Consider the following 19,036-nt stretch of genomic DNA (forward strand, 5'->3'; position numbering starts at 1 on the left):
TTCGCTGTTGTGTAACGGATGTTAACTTAAGATTTGCATTGATATTTTGCTACGTTTACAAGACTAGCCATGAAGATGATTTTTACAGTATCTGCTAAGCACATTTTCCTCTAAAAAAGAGACATTCGTTACATCAAACTACCTTACAACATGATTTAGCTAAGTTCACACCTTCAGAACACTTCCACAACAGCATACTACCAATAGTAGTTTGTGGCGGACAAAGTAAATGCAGGCATGTATAAAGCCACAACTGTAAAAGGAACTTCAAAACAAATAGATGAACAAGTGAGAAAACAGAAAGAGTGAACGTTTTTCAAAGCCCCGTCAGGTGGAACAGATAGGTGGAGTTTGTCCACAACAAAAGCTGAACTATTACCTGTGCAGGCAGTTCTCTCCTTTGTTCCTCTGCTCTCACTCTCTCTGTCTTTCTCTGTGTCCTAAATATGATCATGCTAAAGTTCAATGCGCATAGGCAGGGACAATAGACAGGAGAAGGACATTGTGAAATTCTCTAGGAGGGGTGTTATTAAGTAGTTTCACCTTACTCATTCCTTGTTTAGGGACAAGTGAACGCACACCTGAGTAGCAACTGAGAAACAACACTACATGTGAGTATGTTTTGTACATTTTACATTCCAAAGTACAATATTGGTTGTACTTTTAAGAACTTTTCTGAGACCAAATAGTTCTTTTCCAAGTGTGTTAGTGGAGCTGGGTTAATTTATAACTGCAAAATATGCTTATTAACTTTGAAAAGCAATAAGTAAAATAAAAAGTTCTTGAGCTTGTTCTGTTGCTGAAGTTGCTGTGTCATGTTTTGAAAGACAGATCTTGACCTTGTCCGTCCCCCATTTTGTTCTAAGAAGGAAAACTTGTTTTGTGTGTTTACATTTGATTAATGTTTATAATTATGTTCTAATCACGGACAAGTTGTTATGATAAGTGTATTGACCCAATGTGCACTGTGTTTGTTGTTGTCTACAATCCTGATAGGATAAGACAGAAGGTCGAATTACCAACCGACCAAATATGACTATCAAGAAGACAGATGTTCTCCGAAGGATTGTGTCCAAAGACGGCCATAACAATGTGCGCATTGACAATGTGGAGGGCATGGTCAAACTTTATCTTCACGATATCTGGACCACAGTAGTAGACATGAAATGGCGCTATAAACTCACTCTTTTTGCCTCCACCTTCGTCATGACCTGGTTCATCTTCGGCGTCATCTTCTTCTTCATTGGCATGGGCAATGGCGATTTTAACTCTGAGCTGCCCTCCAATCACACTCCTTGTGTCATGAACGTGGAGACTTTGACAGGTGCCTTTCTCTTTTCCCTGGAATCTCAGACCACCATTGGCTACGGCTTCCGCTACATTTCTGAAGAGTGCCCGCTCGCCATTTTCACCCTGGTGGCACAGCTGGTCATCACTGGCCTGGCGGAGATCTTTGTGACGGGCGCCTTCCTGGCCAAGCTGGCACGCCCGAAGAAGCGGGCGGAAACCATAAAATTCAGCAAGTGGGCAGTGGTGTGCCGTCATGAGGGGAAGACATGTCTGATGGTGCGGGTGGCCAACATGAGGAAGAGCCTGCTGATTCAGTGCCAGCTAACAGGCAAACTGCTGAGCCCCAACATTACCGAAGAGGGCGAGAAGACGTTGATACACCAGACCAGCGTGGACTTCTACATGGACTCCAGCGGAGACTGCCCCTTCCTTATCCTGCCGCTCACCTTCTATCACGTGTTGGATGAGAGCAGCCCTCTGAAGGGCCTGACTGCTGAGAACCTGAAAACGCGTGACTTTGAGCTGCTGGTGACCCTCAACGCAACCATGGAGTCCACGGCCGCCACATGTCAGAGCCGCACCTCGTACATTCCTCAGGAGATTCTGTGGGGTTGCGAGTTCAAGCCAGTGCTTTTCAGCACACCCGGTGGACGATATGTTGCTGACTTTAACTACTTTGACAAGGTGCAGGGGAGCATCGACCCTGCAATCATCATTACTTGCAATAAAACTGAGAAACTGAAGCTTGAGGAAGAGTATAAGAAAGAATAGATAGGGGCACACTAGACTAAATTAAACTTCTGACTGTTATACAATAGCTAGTCTGTTCTCAATTCAATCTCAAAATGAATGTGTGTATTTCTGTCGTGTTTCATCAGTTGTCCGGTTAAAATCTCTGAGTAAAAGAAGATATTCATCTGCAGAGTGAAAGTACAGTCTGGAAGCCAAACAAAAGAAGGCAAAGAAGAGCAAAACCAGAACTGGGTTTCAGGTGCTGGATTCCAATTGTAATTGAATTAATTCATAATTGTTACTGTATTACAACAAATTATCGTTATATATCCTATATGATTACATGAAAATAGATATATAGTAAAATTGTAACAGATCATTTGGATAGTTGCATTTATTTTATTTGACTGTAAAAGGCAGATGGGTGTAGAATGAATCATGTTTGTAAGATAATGGATCTGATGTTTTTTTTTTAAATAAACCATTGTCTTTAAAATTATATGTTTCATAACCTTTATAGACACAACCCACATACACAGCTTTGAGGTCACATGGCTCTCTTCCTCGTTGTTGTTGTGGCTACAATTGGCTGATGGGCCAGTGAGGATTATCACTGTTGGCACGCAGTTACTGTATCGGGTCTAAACAATGGCACCTGGCAACCTTTCTTGTCATGCAGGATAGAACACCACCTCACCTGTGACCTTTGAAATATACATAAAAGGGACAGTATGTTGGTTGAAAATACTTTATTAGAAATTACACAGTAGAAAAATCTATCAAAGTATACCATTTTTATATTTTCTTTACATCATAAATCTCAGTATTTCAGTCCAGTTTAAATGTTTTTACAAGATTTGTCAGCTTAAAGGTGTTCTACCCAACTGATCTGCCATATCTTGCCTGGCCAACACAATCAGTTGTATATAAGTAAATATTGTTTATGTATGTAAACTGTATACAAAGCTTAATGCTGAAAGGCAAGAATGTTTTTGAATTTCTTATTGCCTACTTTGGTCCATTTCATGGCTTTTTCATCTCTATTTCTAGAAAAAACATTGTGTCTCTTAGGCTGTCTGAGATCAACTCGTAGTGTATAAATGCATAAGTTATATATTTATAATATAAAAAGAAATAAAACACTGACTTGAATACTTCAATCTAACAAACGCACAGCGTTCGCGACTCAGAAAAAAAAAAAATCTTTAGCAATTTTTGTAAAATCTATTTAGAATTGAGTTTCTGTGGTAAGGCACTGGTCAAAAAAAACTCTCAATTCCCCCTTAAAGGATTGAGGTCATACACAACTTCATACGAATCCTGCATATTCCAGTTTTTTTTCTAGTCTTCAAATTTCCCAAATACAACACTGATGGAATGTTTTCAAGGTCAACTCTAAGAATAACAGTCAAGTAATAAAGCTTCCCTTTACATCCAAGAATGACATACTGTATGCATTATAATACTGATAAGCCATGGCAGTTTATATACAAAGGAATAATAATATTTTCACATATTAAGTGTCGCTAGTCAGCCATTCATTCTGATATTCACTGTCATTCTGGTACTCGTTGCCCTCACGCCTTTGATCTCATATTGTCCTGTGAGTCCCAACCATAGAGATTAAACCTGTGTATACTGTATAGTGCCATGGCCCAAAACATGGTCATGCAACATGCCCATCTTGCACTGATTTACCAAAGGTGGTTCCTGTACGTGCTTTGTTCACAGTTTTTCAACAGCTACCCATCCTTTATCAATCTGTGCACACAAAGTATCACAAACGCCCGTAATCCTTTTCTCACCTTCTCTCATCTCCCTTTATCATTACAATCTTTGATATGTTTACTTCTTTAAATAAGGTGGTCTAATAGTTTAAACGCATGTGTAAAAGTAACTATTCATGCAGCTATTGTATGTTTTTATATATGTATCGCTCTTTATTTTAAAATAACTTGATTTTGTAATGTTGTCCACTTACAACTACCTTGTATGTCTACTTATCTTTACTAATCTTCCTTTCCCATATGTCCCATACTTCCCATAATGCCTGTTCGTTTAAGCATTCTATACCACTGGTCATCGATTTTGATCATCGACTTATATCGTTATTTATTTACATTCTCTTATCCCTTCTCTTATTCCTTTAAAAAACGTTAGTCTTCCTCTTCAGCTCATGTCCTAGTGTTACAGCATTTACCCTACTTTCCATCGTTCTTCTTTGTTGATAATTTCCCCTTTGATAAAGGCGGATTAAGCCCCATCTCTGCCTTGTTTTCATCCAGTTTATTTATTCAGGTTCACCATTAATGTAGCACCCTGAATGACCTCCTTCTGGTAGGTCTAATAGTAGGTTCCCAGATGGGAGGGCATGTGTGCCGCTGGGTGCCTCGTGTTGGGGTAGAGACCACCTGTGGGGGAGTTCCAGTAAGGGTTGGGGGTGGCAAAGAAGCTGGAAGAGGAGACTGGGAGTGCCTGAGGATGGGGCGTGACAAAGTTGACTTTCTGCTGGTGGGGGTGGTAGGTGCTTATGTAGGACAGGTCAGAAGGGTACTTGTACATAGAAGATTCCGGGGGGTGGGGCTGTAGAGCCTGGGCGATGCCGTGGAAGTCGAACTTGTATGCGTAGCGTTTGCCGTGCACCTTGGTCATGATGTTCTTGTCGTAGTAGTAGCGCAGCGCGCGGCTCAGCTTGTCGTAGTTCATGTTGGGCTTGCTCTTGCGCTCGCCCCAGCGCCTCGCCACCTCGTCTGGGTCGGTCATCTTGAACTCCCCGTTGGTGCCCTCCCAGGTGATGCAGCTGGAGTTCGCGCTGTCTGACAGAAGCTCCAGCAGGAACTGCCACAGCTGGATCTGACCAGAACCTGAAGGAGAGACAGGAAGTCTAAACAGTCAATATGGACTGATGCAGAATGCCAAATACTGAACCCATTTTATAAATGTGATGTTAATATCCACAATATATTTGTACATTCAATTTATATGCATAAATATCAAATATGTTTCTACATGTGACATGCTAAAGATAGAATAATTAATTGATGAGAACATTGATTTGGAGTTCCCCTTTAGCAATTTTTGACTGCCTTTGACTGTCAAAACATCAACTTACCTGGGTTAGCCAGCCTGCTACTTGTTGGTCCCAGAATCTGATAGGGATCTGAGAGATGGAAAAGCATGCATTACAAAATAACCAAGGTTTTCCTTATTTTTTGTCATTTTTTACAAAAAAGCACCTTACCTAGCTGTGGCCTCTGTTCCTCTGTTTTGGTCACAATGGCAGGGGATGTCTGGGAACCTTGAAGGATAAAGTTCCCAAAATATTAACAGTGTTTCCTTGAGGGCAAGTTTCCATGTGTATAGAGCGCTGAAATTCCTTCTTATCTTTGGGTATACAATTTCCTGTTACTTGATTCCTCCCTCAAGGTTTTGTTTACATTTAAGTGTGTCGGTTTTTCAGAACCTCCTGCACCCACTTTTTTGCATTTTAAAACATTTCCTTCACAGTTAATTGCAGATTTATGAATATAAATGCATATATTCCCGCAATGTTTGGGGCTAACTCGTTGTTATGATCGGTGACCTATGCACTTTTGTAAAGCTCTCTCTTGGAAGTCACTTTGGATAAAAGCGTCTGCTAAATGCATAAATGTAAATATATACATTATAGAATATATTAGCAATATATATGCTACAACTATTGACGTTTAAATGAATATCTAAATACAAACCTTTGGTAGAAGGCACAGCTTGTGGAGGCCATCCAGACCTTCTGGATGCTTCGTATGACAAGTCTGTAAAGTTACAAACACAGTTAGGGCCCTATCTTACACCCAGCGCAATTGACTTTGTCAACGACGCAAGTGGGTCAATGACAAATAAGGTTTCAAAAAAAGCTTTTTTATCAAGTGTTTTCAAAATGGACTTCATGCATATTTTTACATCTTGAGCAGCTGTGTCTAAGCAACACCAACCAAAATATGTCAGGTGGCGCAACCAAATATTTGTTAATATATATTTATTTTACAACTATTTATTTAAAGTGAATTCTTTTCACAAGTATCCATTAGAATGTCTACAGTCCCTAACACATTATAATTTTGAGTTGGTGTTTTGTATTTATAACAATTTAAGATCATTGCATTCTAGTGGCCCAGTATTTAGTACTCTTTAGCATCCGATTTTCACATTTAAAGACAAAAGAATTATTCTACAAATCTACAAATGAATGCATTCAGTACAATAGCTATTCACATCATATATATCAACCATTTGTTAATTTGTTATTAATTGGATGAATTTAATATTTTACATGGTCGCACCACCTGACGATTTCAGTTGTGCCACCTGACAACATTAGGAATGACAGAAAATATGCTGAATAATATATTTTTTCTTTTTTAAAATACACAATAAGTGTTAGGGTCAACAGTTTCTATTAAAGTAAAAGTAGTAAATTGATCAAAAACAGGATACATCACTATACAATAGATGCAATAGATTACATTGATACATTGTAATGGATTGAACAACAAATTCATGTTTTAGTTTGATTAAATGGAAAATAAACATCAGCTTCAGTTTAATCATAAAATACATTTAAAATAAGCATCATAAAAAGTATTCCTAGATTTTTTTAATATTAAATTCATGGAAAATGGAATGCAATATTATGTAATAACTACATACTATTTTTTGCAATTGTGATTTAACAACAATGTAGTCATGTTTGACTACAAATTTCTAATTTTTTTTTAACAGTTTGTTAAACACTGGTAGAGAGCTAATATCCCATTTTATGTGTGCTTCCAAAAGCAGTCCCAGTCTGCATGAGTTAGCTGGGTGTACCGTGAACTAAGAGGCTCTGGCTCAGAGATTACTAATGTCCTCTTTACTGAAACACGTTTTTCAGCTTTTCATTTGAGAACATTTACATTGTGTTGTGAACAGTATACTGTGAAAATTAACATTGTGTAGCGTCTGTAACGTTGCGTCCATATAACACATCATTAGAGTTTTTAAAAGCAACAAAGGGGCAAGATTTGTTAATTAAACTAACCATTGGTATAAATAAGCTTTGCACAGAAACTTTGGATGTTGTAGCATCGGCACGGTTTGAATAGCATAAACTTATTCTACAAAACGTTACGGACGTGACTTGGCCATGGAACTCACTGACTCATAAAGGCTTAATGCATTTAAGGAGTTGTGCTTTTAACTCAAGCTGAGCATACACAATGCTCTTTCATTCCCTTGTCAATCAGGAAAATTGTAAAATGTTATTGAAAACTGGAGTCCATTTACCCCATTCTTGAAAAAGTTTTTTTTTTTGCGTGAGTGCACAACTTGTATATTATGTAAAAGAGTGCAATTGTCTATACATTTTGATCAGATTGGTTCCATGCAACAAAATATAGACTTAAGTGAACATTTTAACAACAGTTATATTTGTGGTCTATCTATGGTAAGGGTGACCTTTGCATGGAATTGTCCATATGGCATGTGTACCAATATACAGTAAACAAAGCAGCAGTTTTGCCACCTGACGCTGGTTGCGCCACCTGACTTTTGCAACTAATTTCAAATTAAACAGGTTTCTACCTGGACGCCTGTTTTAGCTTTCACCATTGCTAGCAAATTAATACACATCACTTTTAAATAGAGGAAAGAGTTTTATATAAAAAATGTTTTCCTTGTGATACATTGTTTGTACCACCTGACATGGAAAGTGTACCAGCCTACCTATGAGGTGAAAGTAGCTATTTTTATCAATATTTGAGAGAGACTACAAACCTTTTCACTCACTAACTCGGGTCATTTGAGTTCCTCTAGATCAGGGGTGTCAAACTCATTTCGCATCGTGGGCCACATACGGCCTAGGGAGATGTCAAGTGGGCCGGACCATTAAAATTATACCATACTCTGCTATAAATAACCAAAATATCATGTCTTTCTTCTGTGTTATCTAGTTTAATTGATATAAAGACCATATCGTATAAAGTCCGTCCAACCGCTTAACAAGTAATGATCTCTTCGGTGGTGTAGTTGGTTAAAGCGTTGTACGACTACATATTGTTAATGCGAATCTGGGATCCCAAGTTCGCGCCCCAGTCCAGTGAATCTCGTACGATATTCTTTAATTTTTACTGTGAGAAAATGACATAATTCTAAAGGCCTACGGATGTATCACAACATTTTAATGTGTGAGCACTAATATCAGATCAAAATGAACACATGTAGCCTTAATTAAATATTGAATAACGTAGGGTAGTCTACCGTCGGAGACAACCACTACGCCTCATTCAGCCAGTTTAAACGGCTGCTAGATGACGCTGTTCATTTTCAAAGCGCCGATAGTTCGGCTCTTTGGGCCGGCACAATCCGGAAGAAACCACCAAAGCTTCACAAGGCATCGTTCGCCCATCCCTAGTAGAGACCAAGGTATTAACAACGTCGTAACAAGCAGCAGATGGCGCATTGATACCGTCTGCTGTTTTCAGTCTATCTCAGTGATGCGGCTTGTCTTCTACTCTGATGGAAAGAGTGCGCCCCTTAGCGGATAATCCATGAATTGCAGCGAATTAAAAATATTAATTCCATGTCTTTTATGCATTTTTTCCACTTTCAAATGATCCTGCGGGCCTGATCGAACCTCCTTGGGGGCCGGTTCCGGCCCGCGGGCCGTATGTTTGACACCCCTGCTCTAGATGATGCAATATCCTGTTTACTGTTTAACCTGTTTACTTCACAATAAAAGTCCCATGTTTACGGTTGTGCCACTCTGACATTTGAGAACATACAAATGACCGGACAAAAGTTCTTCAGTTATCTCAATGGCTTAAAAACTATTGGTATTAAAAAAAATGTGGTTCATTAAAAAGGTTTCAAACATAAAATCAAGCCAAAGTATTTTATTTTGAATTTGTTATCATTAAAATATATTTTTTAATCGTTTTCTTAGTCCCCTTATTTGCATGGACAGTTGCGCCACCTGACATTCTGGAGGTTTGAGATGCCAAAGTATAAAATTATATTTATTATTTGAATGTACTGAAATATATTGCAACTAATTAGCTTTTAAAGAGTAAATTGATACGTCATTGACCTAATTTTCATTACTAGTTTGCACTCGACACAAAGCGGACTTTCCCCTCCATAGACAGGCGAAAAAAGGAGGCGTGTACCGGCGCAAACGTTCCCTTGTGCTATTTTGCAGTTTCAGAAAACAATTCCGCCACACACCAGGAAAAACTTTGTCGAAAGTCTATGGCGCGTTATTCAGATGTTATTTAAGGGCGCATGCTTGGCATGTGCGCATTGCTGGCGAGGCCAGGGTCTTCTTCCTTCAAAGTTACATTGTTTTGATTTATTGTATGGCTGTGTTACATTTCTTTCATGTCAATGATTAAAAAGATTTTCATGAGAAATCTCTATGTATGTGAACTTGATTTGTAACAATTGTGGCAATTTCCTCCCACGCCTGTTTAACCTAAGCTAATTGGGTTGGGTTTCTTCTCCCATCCCAATCAGAATCTAAATTCGGTTTATTCGCGATGTTTGTCACACAAACATTACTGTGGCAGGAAGGTGCAAACAATAAACATATACGGGTCTTAAATTAAGTAAAAAAGTAGGCCTACAATGGTTAAACTAATTCTAACAATTAAACAATTTTTAAATAGCCTATCTCTATCTTTTACGGCCCTGACGAGAACGTTGGTCTCAGTGGCGTAACTATAGGGAGTGCAGGGACTGCAGCTGCACTAGGGCCCGTGGCGAAAGGGGGCCCGTCCTCGATCTCAAGTGAGAACTCTACCTGAAGAACTGACCGAGACCCTCGCGATCACCGAAAGGTTAACATATGATCCAGTCCGATCAATTCGCAAACATTTCTCAATTATGGTGTCAGTTATTCTCACCTGCCCAATAAATATTTTACCAATAGTCAGTCTTAATAACAGCAAATAATTAATTTGGCCTTATTTGCCATTTGCTGAATGAAACGAATCTCGTTTCTATTAAGTAATATTGTCTGGGTAATATGTTGTCAAAGATTCTACAGCCCACCCACTCGTTGTGATCGTTTGCCATCCTGTTGTGTTGCATTGCGTTGCGTGTTGAGTAATTGCGGTAAGTAGGCAACCCCATGCCCTTCAATCAAACACAAAAGTGGCTACAGGAAGTGGCACTTACGCAAACAGCAGGATGAAAGGGTGGCAAAGCTGGCAAAATTATCTTCATTTGGATTTGTGGCGAGGTGTTCAAGAGGACGGTACGTCTGACCCACAGCCCAACAGCAATGAGTGAAACTCAGCCACCAGGGTAGGCTAACGTTGTCTGGTATAGCCTATTGAATGCATTTAGATATGGCTATTAAACGTCATTAAATGCACGTACAGGCATAAGGCAGCAGCCAGGTTAGATATTGAAAACAGTGTGCAGGATGTTGTTGGAAAATAGCTAAAGCTAGATAGGCTAAACGTTAATCTATCTAGCTAACAAAAATAAAATCAAACATTAACCAATCAATTCACAATGTGATTGTAATAAGCAGTGTTGGGAAAGTTCACTTTCTACATGAACTAGTTCAGAGTTCACAATTCAAAATGTTGAACTAAGTTCAAAGCTCCAAATAATGAACTAGGTTTGTTCAGTTCTTTTTTTCAAAATGTGGCTGCCGTCTGCAATACCGCTCTCTGCCTCTACGCAATTCGGCGTTCTCACACTTGGCAGACTTTGACAGTGGAATAAAGAAAGAAAGAAAGAAAGAAAGGAGAGAAAGCACACGCAGCGATTGACAGGTTGGGCCAGGTTGGGCAACCCTGGACACAAGACTGTTAACGGTGTGTTTTTAGCCTTGAAGACTAGAAATCTGGCACCTTATTAAACGAAATTAAAAAGAGTGAACGTGCCATTCACAGACACCAGAATGAATGCGTCCACTACATAGTATCGTTCTTCAGGCAGGAAAACAGTAGACTACGTTCAGTTCACGTTCACCAAAATTATGAACGAGTTCTAGACGTGTTCAGACGCAACACTGATAATAAGTACATTTCCATGCGCCTCGCTAAGCTCAACACTCAATAATTTCGCCTGTCGATAGGTCGGTTAAGGGGCCCGTTGGTGAGATCTGCACTCGGGCCCCCCCGTCATTGTTAGGCCGCTGGTAGGTCTCCTCGGCTGTGAACCGTTCGTTACTTGCCGGTTAGCAGGCTAAGTAGTTAATATTAGTAATGAGTTAATATTCTTAATATACTAACTTAATATAGCTTATTAACCGCGACCGAAGTTGTTTATTATATTGCATTTTTAGCTCTAAAGTCTTCTCACGGTGTGTTTCAGGTGTTGCCTAGCATTTACTTTTGATAGAAAGCGGACAACACCGTTCTGCTACAATGGCTTTTATTCCAACACAAATAACGACTCTTTTAGAAAGTTAACCATTTCTTCATGTCTTCCTTGTTGTTCTGCCTTCTGTAAGTAGGCCTAATGCCTTAATAGTGCCACCTAGTGGATAGTTCACACTAGCGAAGGCACGCAGGCTTGCTTCATTTTGGTTTAGTTGATGTACCACGAAGAACACGATAGTTTATTAAAGGTCACATGACATGTAAACTTCATTTTATGAGGTTATTTAACATTAATATAAGTTCCCCTAGCCTGCCTTTGGTCCCCAGTGGCTAGTATTTTCGATAGGTGTAAACCAAGCCCTGGGTGTTCTTCTCCGCCTTTGAGAAAATGAAGGCTCAAACCATAGATATATCTATGGCCCAAACGCTCTGTTTGAAAATCTGCTCCTTGTGACGTCACATGCAGCCAGGCTACTGCCCTTCTCTCTGCTTTGATAATCCGGCCCCCCCATGGAAAACTGAGCTACGATCGTGCGAAGGCAAGAGCGATATCGATTTTTCCTGGAGAGACTTCATGGCTAGCAACACGAACGAAACATAACAGTTGCTCAGTGTTTAGATGTACAAATCAAAACAAAAGTATTTTTTTGTTACTTCATCCAAGCCTCTGCACAACCAGTATCTTAACCCTCTGCCTTCTTTAGGCATACAAAAATGAAGTTGAACATTATTTATTTGATACACACATTTTTATACAAAATATTGTTTGTCCACTCAGGTGGACACCATGCGTCAGGGTTGTAAAAAAATAAGAAGTTTAAGAAATATGGATTAACCAAATCAATAAGAAAAATCATATATTATGCTGTTAAAACTATTGTGTCACATTTTTACCATCTTTCTCAATGAAATGCAATGAAATATGACTCCTCAGCCTCTTCCCGCTCCCTTTTTACCGTTATCAGATAACAGCCCATTCATTTGAATCAGGTGTGGTGGAACAGGGAAATATCTAAAACATTCAGGACAGAGGGTACTTGAGGACCAGGGTTGAGAACCACTATTGTAGGCCAGTGGTTCTCAAACCTAGTCCTTAGGGACATCCCTGCCCTGCATGTTTCCCCTGCTCCAACACACCTGATTCAAACGAATGGTCATTATCAGGCTTCTGCTGAGCTAGATAACAACTCAATCATTTGAATCAGGTGTGAAAAACATCAATTACAGGGGTCTCCAACCCTGGTCCTGGGGAGCTACCTGCCTGTAGGGTTTAGCCCCAACAATCTAGCACACCTGAATCTAATAATTAGCTGGTTGACCAGGTAACTAGTGTAGAATAAAGTCAAATGAGTGTTGTTGGAGCAAGAACCAACAGGCAGGTAAAAAAAACATATATCAAATTATGACACCCCAAAAAGTTGTTGCATATCAAGTATTTTCACGAAAATCAACGTTGCAGTACTGGAATAAATCGTGGGTGACTTAAAGCCTCTGACGCATGATGTCCAATTTAGTGGACAGATGATCAATCGTAATTTCCTCCCAAAATAAAAGCAATACTTAGAAGATTTTACAATAGCATTGCTCCTTAGTAGTTACTTTATGTTACAATATTCTTTTTTACCTACGCTTGTCTACTTATATAGAAGGATAGCATTTTTTTAAATTCGTCGGCCATCTTGGAATTTCACTTAGAGTTTTGTTTCACTTAGAACAACTGGCCAATGGGTAGCAGTGTATGGGATGATGCAAAAGCGTCCACTAGAGTGAATGATGTGCAACTAAACCACCAAAACCCATGCACAAGAAACAGAGTTTTGAATAGCTGTCCACTGTAGTGACCGCTATGCACCAGAGGGTTAATTTTATTTTCTCTGGAAATGTGCCGACACAACTTCCCAAAGTTTTGTATGTCTGCGCCAAACATTTCAGCCACTACTGTTTCCTCAACTTGAGCCAACACAAAGCTGGCCTTGCTGAAATTAAATTCTGGATCGTTACTAACTCACCTCGGTCAAGCTAAAAACCTTGGACAAGTAAGTTAACTAACGCTATATAATTTTGTTGCGTTACTGTAGCCTATATGATTCCCTAGCTTGCTACCTTTAGAATGTGGCTGTAACATTAGCTCTGCAGGTAACAGTTGAGTTACCGTTGCTAATGTAAAGGTGATGGCATCAAGTGTATCAGTGAATATAAACGCTGTAACGCCAGTGTTGTAGCTACACTTCTTTGTTTTTTGGATAACCGTTATGCTGTTGGTGTTATGGCGCGCGCGATATCCGCCTTTCCCCTCATTGAAATTATTATGAGCGTGCACCTCTGCAAACCAGGGTGATCAGATGAGAATGGGCAAATTCAAGGCATCTTCCACAGTGACGTGCGGTGATGTCAGTAAGAGGGTAGGCACTGAGTTATGAAAACCAGATTACCTAATTTATTGTTAGGCTAATATGTCAAAACAGTAAATCCAGTAGGCAGTAGTTTACAGCCGCTGAATGTTAGCACAGCCACATAGCCAATCTTTTCATACCAGTCTGTTTGAAAAGATCGAAAACAGGTTGTCCCTTTTGCTGCAGTAGTCCATTTAAGTCTGGCGTAGACCTCCCTCTTGCTATTAACTCCTTTTTTGAATAAAATCGAGCTTGGAGAAATTCCTCAACTCTGATGTCGGCAGACACCGCTGCTGTCATTTTGACTTGAATTTTGCGGGGATTACGCATACAACGTAGCCAGTGTAATGACGTTAGCTGCGCAAATTTCCAGTAATATCTCGATTTTAATTGGTCCATGTTTGATACGTAACGTAGATGATTACTGGCATAACATATTTACGTGCAAAGGCACAGCAGAGTTGTGCCAGAGCCTGTTTAAGGAGAGCCTGCCCACTCCCTATTAAGCCCCATTGTACCGAATTTTGTTGCAGTTCCACCAGAGTTCCACTGGGAGTGATCGTGGTCGAGTGCAAAATGAATGGGAGTCTATGGAGCTAAACGGCTACATTTGTCTCTTTTGCCTGATTGTTGTTGATAAATCTCAGATTTGATTGTAGTTTTTGCATGTTCAACATAGATTACAAGTCAAAAGTTGAATGAACGAGTACTTATGTCCTTTCGATTTCTTACATGGTAAGTCGTTGTGGCCCATAACACGCTAGCATTCTGCTAACGATCGCTGATTGGTTAGTGAAGGACTAACTACGACCAGAGATCCCGCTTGATGGCATCCGAAGCAGAACCAGAATGTCAGAGCATTAGCAACATTAGCAACAACATTGGCAAGCCAAAACTATTTCTAGCATGTGTATTAGGGATGGGCATAATTAATCGACGATCGATTATCGATCATTAAGAATTTAGTCGATGACATTATTTGTTCATCGATAAAACTAATGAGTGTTCTGTTGCGTAGTGTGAGTCTTGAAGGAATGCAATGGATTTCGCTATGTGGCAGCAAGTAAACATTTTACCAAAACGCCACATGCCTACTCAGTTACCGGCGAGTTTCCATGTATTTCAAAAGTAAACATGAAGAGTTCACGGCGAAGTGTAGCGTGAGACCATATTGACTAAAAAATTACTTTGTTCACTGCCAACACTGCAAAGCTGAGTATAAATACAACTCCTCCACGACTCAAATGATGTACCACTTGAAGAACGTAAATCCGACCCTGGTTAGTGGCGGTGCATCCTGCTCTCGGTGCTGTGCTAGGAGCTGCGATGCACAACGAGCAGAGAAAATTACCCAACGGATCTGCAAGTCCATCGAGATGGATATGCTACCCTTAAGTATTGTTGAGGGCAAAGGTTTTTATGAAGCTTTGTTAATTAGCCGAAAAAAAACGAGGGTCAGTTGTGTTTGAGCACAGGCTTCTAGCTGCTTCTAGGAGTTACAGAAATAGTTGTTTTTCTTGTAATAGCTACAGATCTCAATGCGGAAACACGCTGTTTTTTCTATTTTCACCGCATTTTAATATAGCCTATAAATAGTACATTTTAATATAACAATTTTAATGATTAATCGACAATCGATCGTTAATTCTCCCGACGATCGATTAAGACTATTTAGTCGAATGCCTATCCCTAATGTGTATTGACAGGGAGAGCCTAACCTGTCAGCTATGTTGTCGATGCCTCGAGAGAAAAGTGGAAGTAACCAGAGCTTGCCGTCAAGCAGTAGCTCTGGTTGTACGTTGTGTATGACGTCAATGCCATTTTCAAAGGTTTTTTTAGAACAGAAAGGCGACTTTAAAAAATCCAACTCCCCGCAGTGTGTATTTTTTTTGCCTCCCCTTTCGAATTCAGAATTCAAATTACTAGACAAAAAATTATATCCTGAGAAAAGTGGATTTTTAGGGTTATAGCTCCATAGACCTACATTCATTCTGCACTTGACCGTTAGCGCCCTCATATGGAACTTGAGTGGAACTGCAACCAGTTCAGAACCCGGAAGTTTCCCGAGAGTGGGAGTTCTCTCTTTATTAGACATTCTCTGGTTGTGCTTTTCGACGTACATGTTAAAGAATACAGGATCGAAGTGCGCATGCGCAACATGAGTTTTCCGTTGTCGTCCGCAATGAATGGACAGTAAAAGCACTGCTTATTATACCATTTTGTTGTATTTGATTATGCGTAACTGCTACATTTGTCATCGTAACGTCTAAACAAAACACACATATTGCATATATAAATCACAAGAATAATCAGTAAAAATACAAATACAAGTTTATTAAATACAATTACTTAATAAACATTTTTACGTTTGAATTTTGGCAGGGTAGTGCCTACCTTGCCTACCCTGACTGCACGTCACTGATCTTACAGCAACAGGGCTACAAGCCAGCTGAGTTACTGTCGCTAATGTAAAGGTAGATGGCATCGTGTGTGTGTGTGAATACAAACGCTGTAACGCGAGTGTTGTACACTTCTTTGTTATTTGGATAACCGTTCTGCTGTTGGTGTTATGGAGCGCGAAATCCGCCATCCCAGCTAACAAGGGACGTCCTGGGGACGTTCGGTGACGTTCCTATTTGGTCCCCTATAGGTCATACCGTGACGTTATCCTTAGGACGTCCCCAAGACGTCCTTAGGACGTTATTAAAGTTCCTAAAAGGTCACAATTTAGACATTTATTTTTTAACTTTCAAGGAACGTCCCAGGAACGTCCCTGGTTGGTTATGATACAACGTTATGTTAAAAAAAATCGGGGACATTCGGGACGTTCCAGGAACGTCCTAGGAACGTCCCTGGTTGGTTATGATACAACGTTATGTTTAATAAAAATCGGGGACATTCGGGACGTTCCAGGAACGTCCTAGGAACGTCCCTGGTTGGTTATGATATGACATTATGTAAAAAAAAATTGGGGGACATTTGGGACGTTCCAGGCATATAAGCTGGATCCAGCCTATCCAAGCACCAGTTGTGTCTCTAGAAATGTTCCTTGCGGACGTCACCGCTCGTGTAGTGAACCCTGTTGTTGAGTGAAGTCGAAGTCGTTGAGAGACAGCAAAACTTTTTGATCCCGCATCCTTCATTTATAGCTATAATACCGTTCGATAATCAATTTGTGTAGATATATCTTCAACTTAAGTTTTAGTGTTGATAGTTTAGTTCTTTGTTTTTGTGTTTTTAATAGTGTTTTTTGTGTAGTTGGCTAGTTTAGAATAAGATTTAGCGCACTCCTGTGAACGTGGGCCACCTGAAGGACAGAATTTGAGGTAAATATGTTTTAATACAATGTTTAAACTACTATCTATGTATTGTATGTTTATCCAACGTGAAATAGCCATATCGAAAATTAATGTGTATTAATTTCTAGCCAATTTGAGTTGGCACTAGTTTTCGAAGTCGGCTAAATTGATGCGTCGTACAGTATCATCTTAATTTGTACAGTAGTTAACAACGTACAGTAGTTAATGTTCTCGATAGCACTAGTGTAAAGGGCCCTATTATCGTCCACTCTAAATCTCCAACGTTCGGGGCCCCATTATCATCCACAACCGTTTCTTCCGTTAATTTCTTAAAGAAGATATGCAGCAGCAACGAAAGAAAGTAACTCATCGATATGTACACATCTTATATTGCTGCACACCAAATTACAGCTTCTTACTTTGAAATTTGAGTATGTAAATACGCTCTCAAACCGTATGTGTAGCATCAGCCTTCCGCAGCGTCAAACTGACATTGCTCCATTGAAAGTGGTTAGGTGTACGATAAGGGGACCCCCTGGCTAACTGCTAAAATCAGTAAAGTAACATTTCTAGGCATATCCTGGTTGGATTTCAAAACCGAAATGTTATATTATAGGTGTGTATCTATATATTAAAGTACAATGTTGTGACATAACGTTTTTAATTTGTATTATAACGACATTTTAGTAACATTGCTAACGAGCGTCGAGAGCTAGGTGGACGATAATGGGACCACTAGCTAGCTTTAAATCGGATGCCTACACACTAGTGGTGTCGTCTCTTTAAGGATACAGAAAATACAAAACAGCTGAAGCTACTTTTGGACAGGTGAAGGCTACAGCTCTAGCTAGTCAAGTAGCGTTAGCTCTACTGTAGGCCTACTATAGAGTAGCAAGCTACTTTTGGACAGTTAGACTACAGTAGAGCTACAATAAACCAAGACGTTTTGCAAGAAAAGTAGCATTTGCTACTTGCTTATATATGCTACCATATGCTACGTCGGACAAATGTTCACGATGAGTAGATGAAGGAAAGTTGATTAGCACTAGCTAGATGGTTGTAAATATCTGGATACTGAAGGTCAGGTGATGAAGAAAATTACGTCACCCTGCTGAAAATGATGGAGATGGGTTACATTTATGGAACTATCTAATTGAAAAGTGAATGTCTCAATTATTCCTTATATTATACTCTAAGTTGTATTATGGGAAATGTGATGCTAAGCTCTGACTGAGTAAAAACAATAGAGGTGTGAAATGTTGGTTTTAGCAAAGGAAGATAGGGGAGTACCACTCTAAGGAATTCAGAGGCCTAGCCGTAAATTAGAACGTACACAGGGCCAAGCTGCAGGAAAACTCCTCCAAACCAAGTCTGAAACTGTCACCCAGGTCAGGCCTAGGTCTGTGTCAAGGGATTTTCTATGTTTATAAAGCACAAGCATCCCATACCAACTAGAAGAAAGTCTAAGATATGTGTGCACCCAACACGAGCCTGGACATGGTCAGATTTATGTAAGGACAGAGATGCCAACGTGACACAACTTCTGTAATCAGAAACTCTAGTATAGGGGCCAATTGGGTGACGAAGCGTAGAAATGGTCATCAACAGAAAGGTACCAATATTGTGAGGATGCATAATGTATCTGTGACCAACAGTGTTGTACCAATAGCAAAAAATGACACAAATAATAGGCAGAAAATACAGTATATAAGAGGACGTTTGGAGAGAACTTGCCAGTCTGCTCTTGGGAGCTTACTCACTTGGATACCTTTTTTTACCCTGTGTTGGAATAAACCTTTGCATCAATACTCTGAGTTTCAGTGCATCTGTTGGGACTTAGCCTGATTTTTGACTGGTTTGGACTTAGAATAATTTTCAACGTTGGGACTTAGCCTGATTTTTGACGGGTCAACACTTAGAATAATTTTCATCGTTTGGACTTAGTTTATTTTTCACTTGTCTACACTTG

General features: G+C 39.7%; 2 protein-coding genes across 6 annotated transcripts in view; one reads left to right on the forward strand and one right to left on the reverse strand.

Moving 5' to 3' along the window:
• The first annotated feature begins 309 nt into the window (after nucleotides 1-309).
• On the forward strand, nucleotides 310-2,518 carry kcnj15 (potassium inwardly rectifying channel subfamily J member 15). Its single transcript, XM_047017140.1, has 2 exons — nucleotides 310-611; nucleotides 997-2,518. Exon 2 carries the CDS (start codon nucleotides 1,033-1,035, stop codon nucleotides 2,059-2,061), a length of 1,029 nt encoding a protein of 342 aa, XP_046873096.1. The 5' UTR covers nucleotides 310-611; nucleotides 997-1,032; the 3' UTR covers nucleotides 2,062-2,518.
• Nucleotides 2,519-3,732: 1,214 nt separating this feature from the next.
• The window catches only part of erg (ETS transcription factor ERG), a 116,697-nt gene continuing 101,393 nt past the window's right edge, over nucleotides 3,733-19,036 (reverse strand). For all 5 annotated transcript variants that reach the window (XM_047017130.1, XM_047017131.1, XM_047017134.1 and 2 more), the window contains 4 exons: nucleotides 5,754-5,816; nucleotides 5,264-5,320; nucleotides 5,135-5,182; nucleotides 3,733-4,886 (listed from right to left, as the gene is read on the reverse strand). In XM_047017130.1, coding sequence (XP_046873086.1) covers nucleotides 4,366-4,886; nucleotides 5,135-5,182; nucleotides 5,264-5,320; nucleotides 5,754-5,816 — 689 coding nt within the window. In that variant the 3' untranslated portion in view covers nucleotides 3,733-4,365. The remainder of the gene's footprint in view (nucleotides 4,887-5,134; nucleotides 5,183-5,263; nucleotides 5,321-5,753; nucleotides 5,817-19,036) is intronic.

Source organism: Hypomesus transpacificus, unplaced genomic scaffold, assembly GCF_021917145.1.
Source record: "Hypomesus transpacificus isolate Combined female unplaced genomic scaffold, fHypTra1 scaffold_48, whole genome shotgun sequence".
Lineage (NCBI taxonomy): Eukaryota > Metazoa > Chordata > Actinopteri > Osmeriformes > Osmeridae > Hypomesus > Hypomesus transpacificus.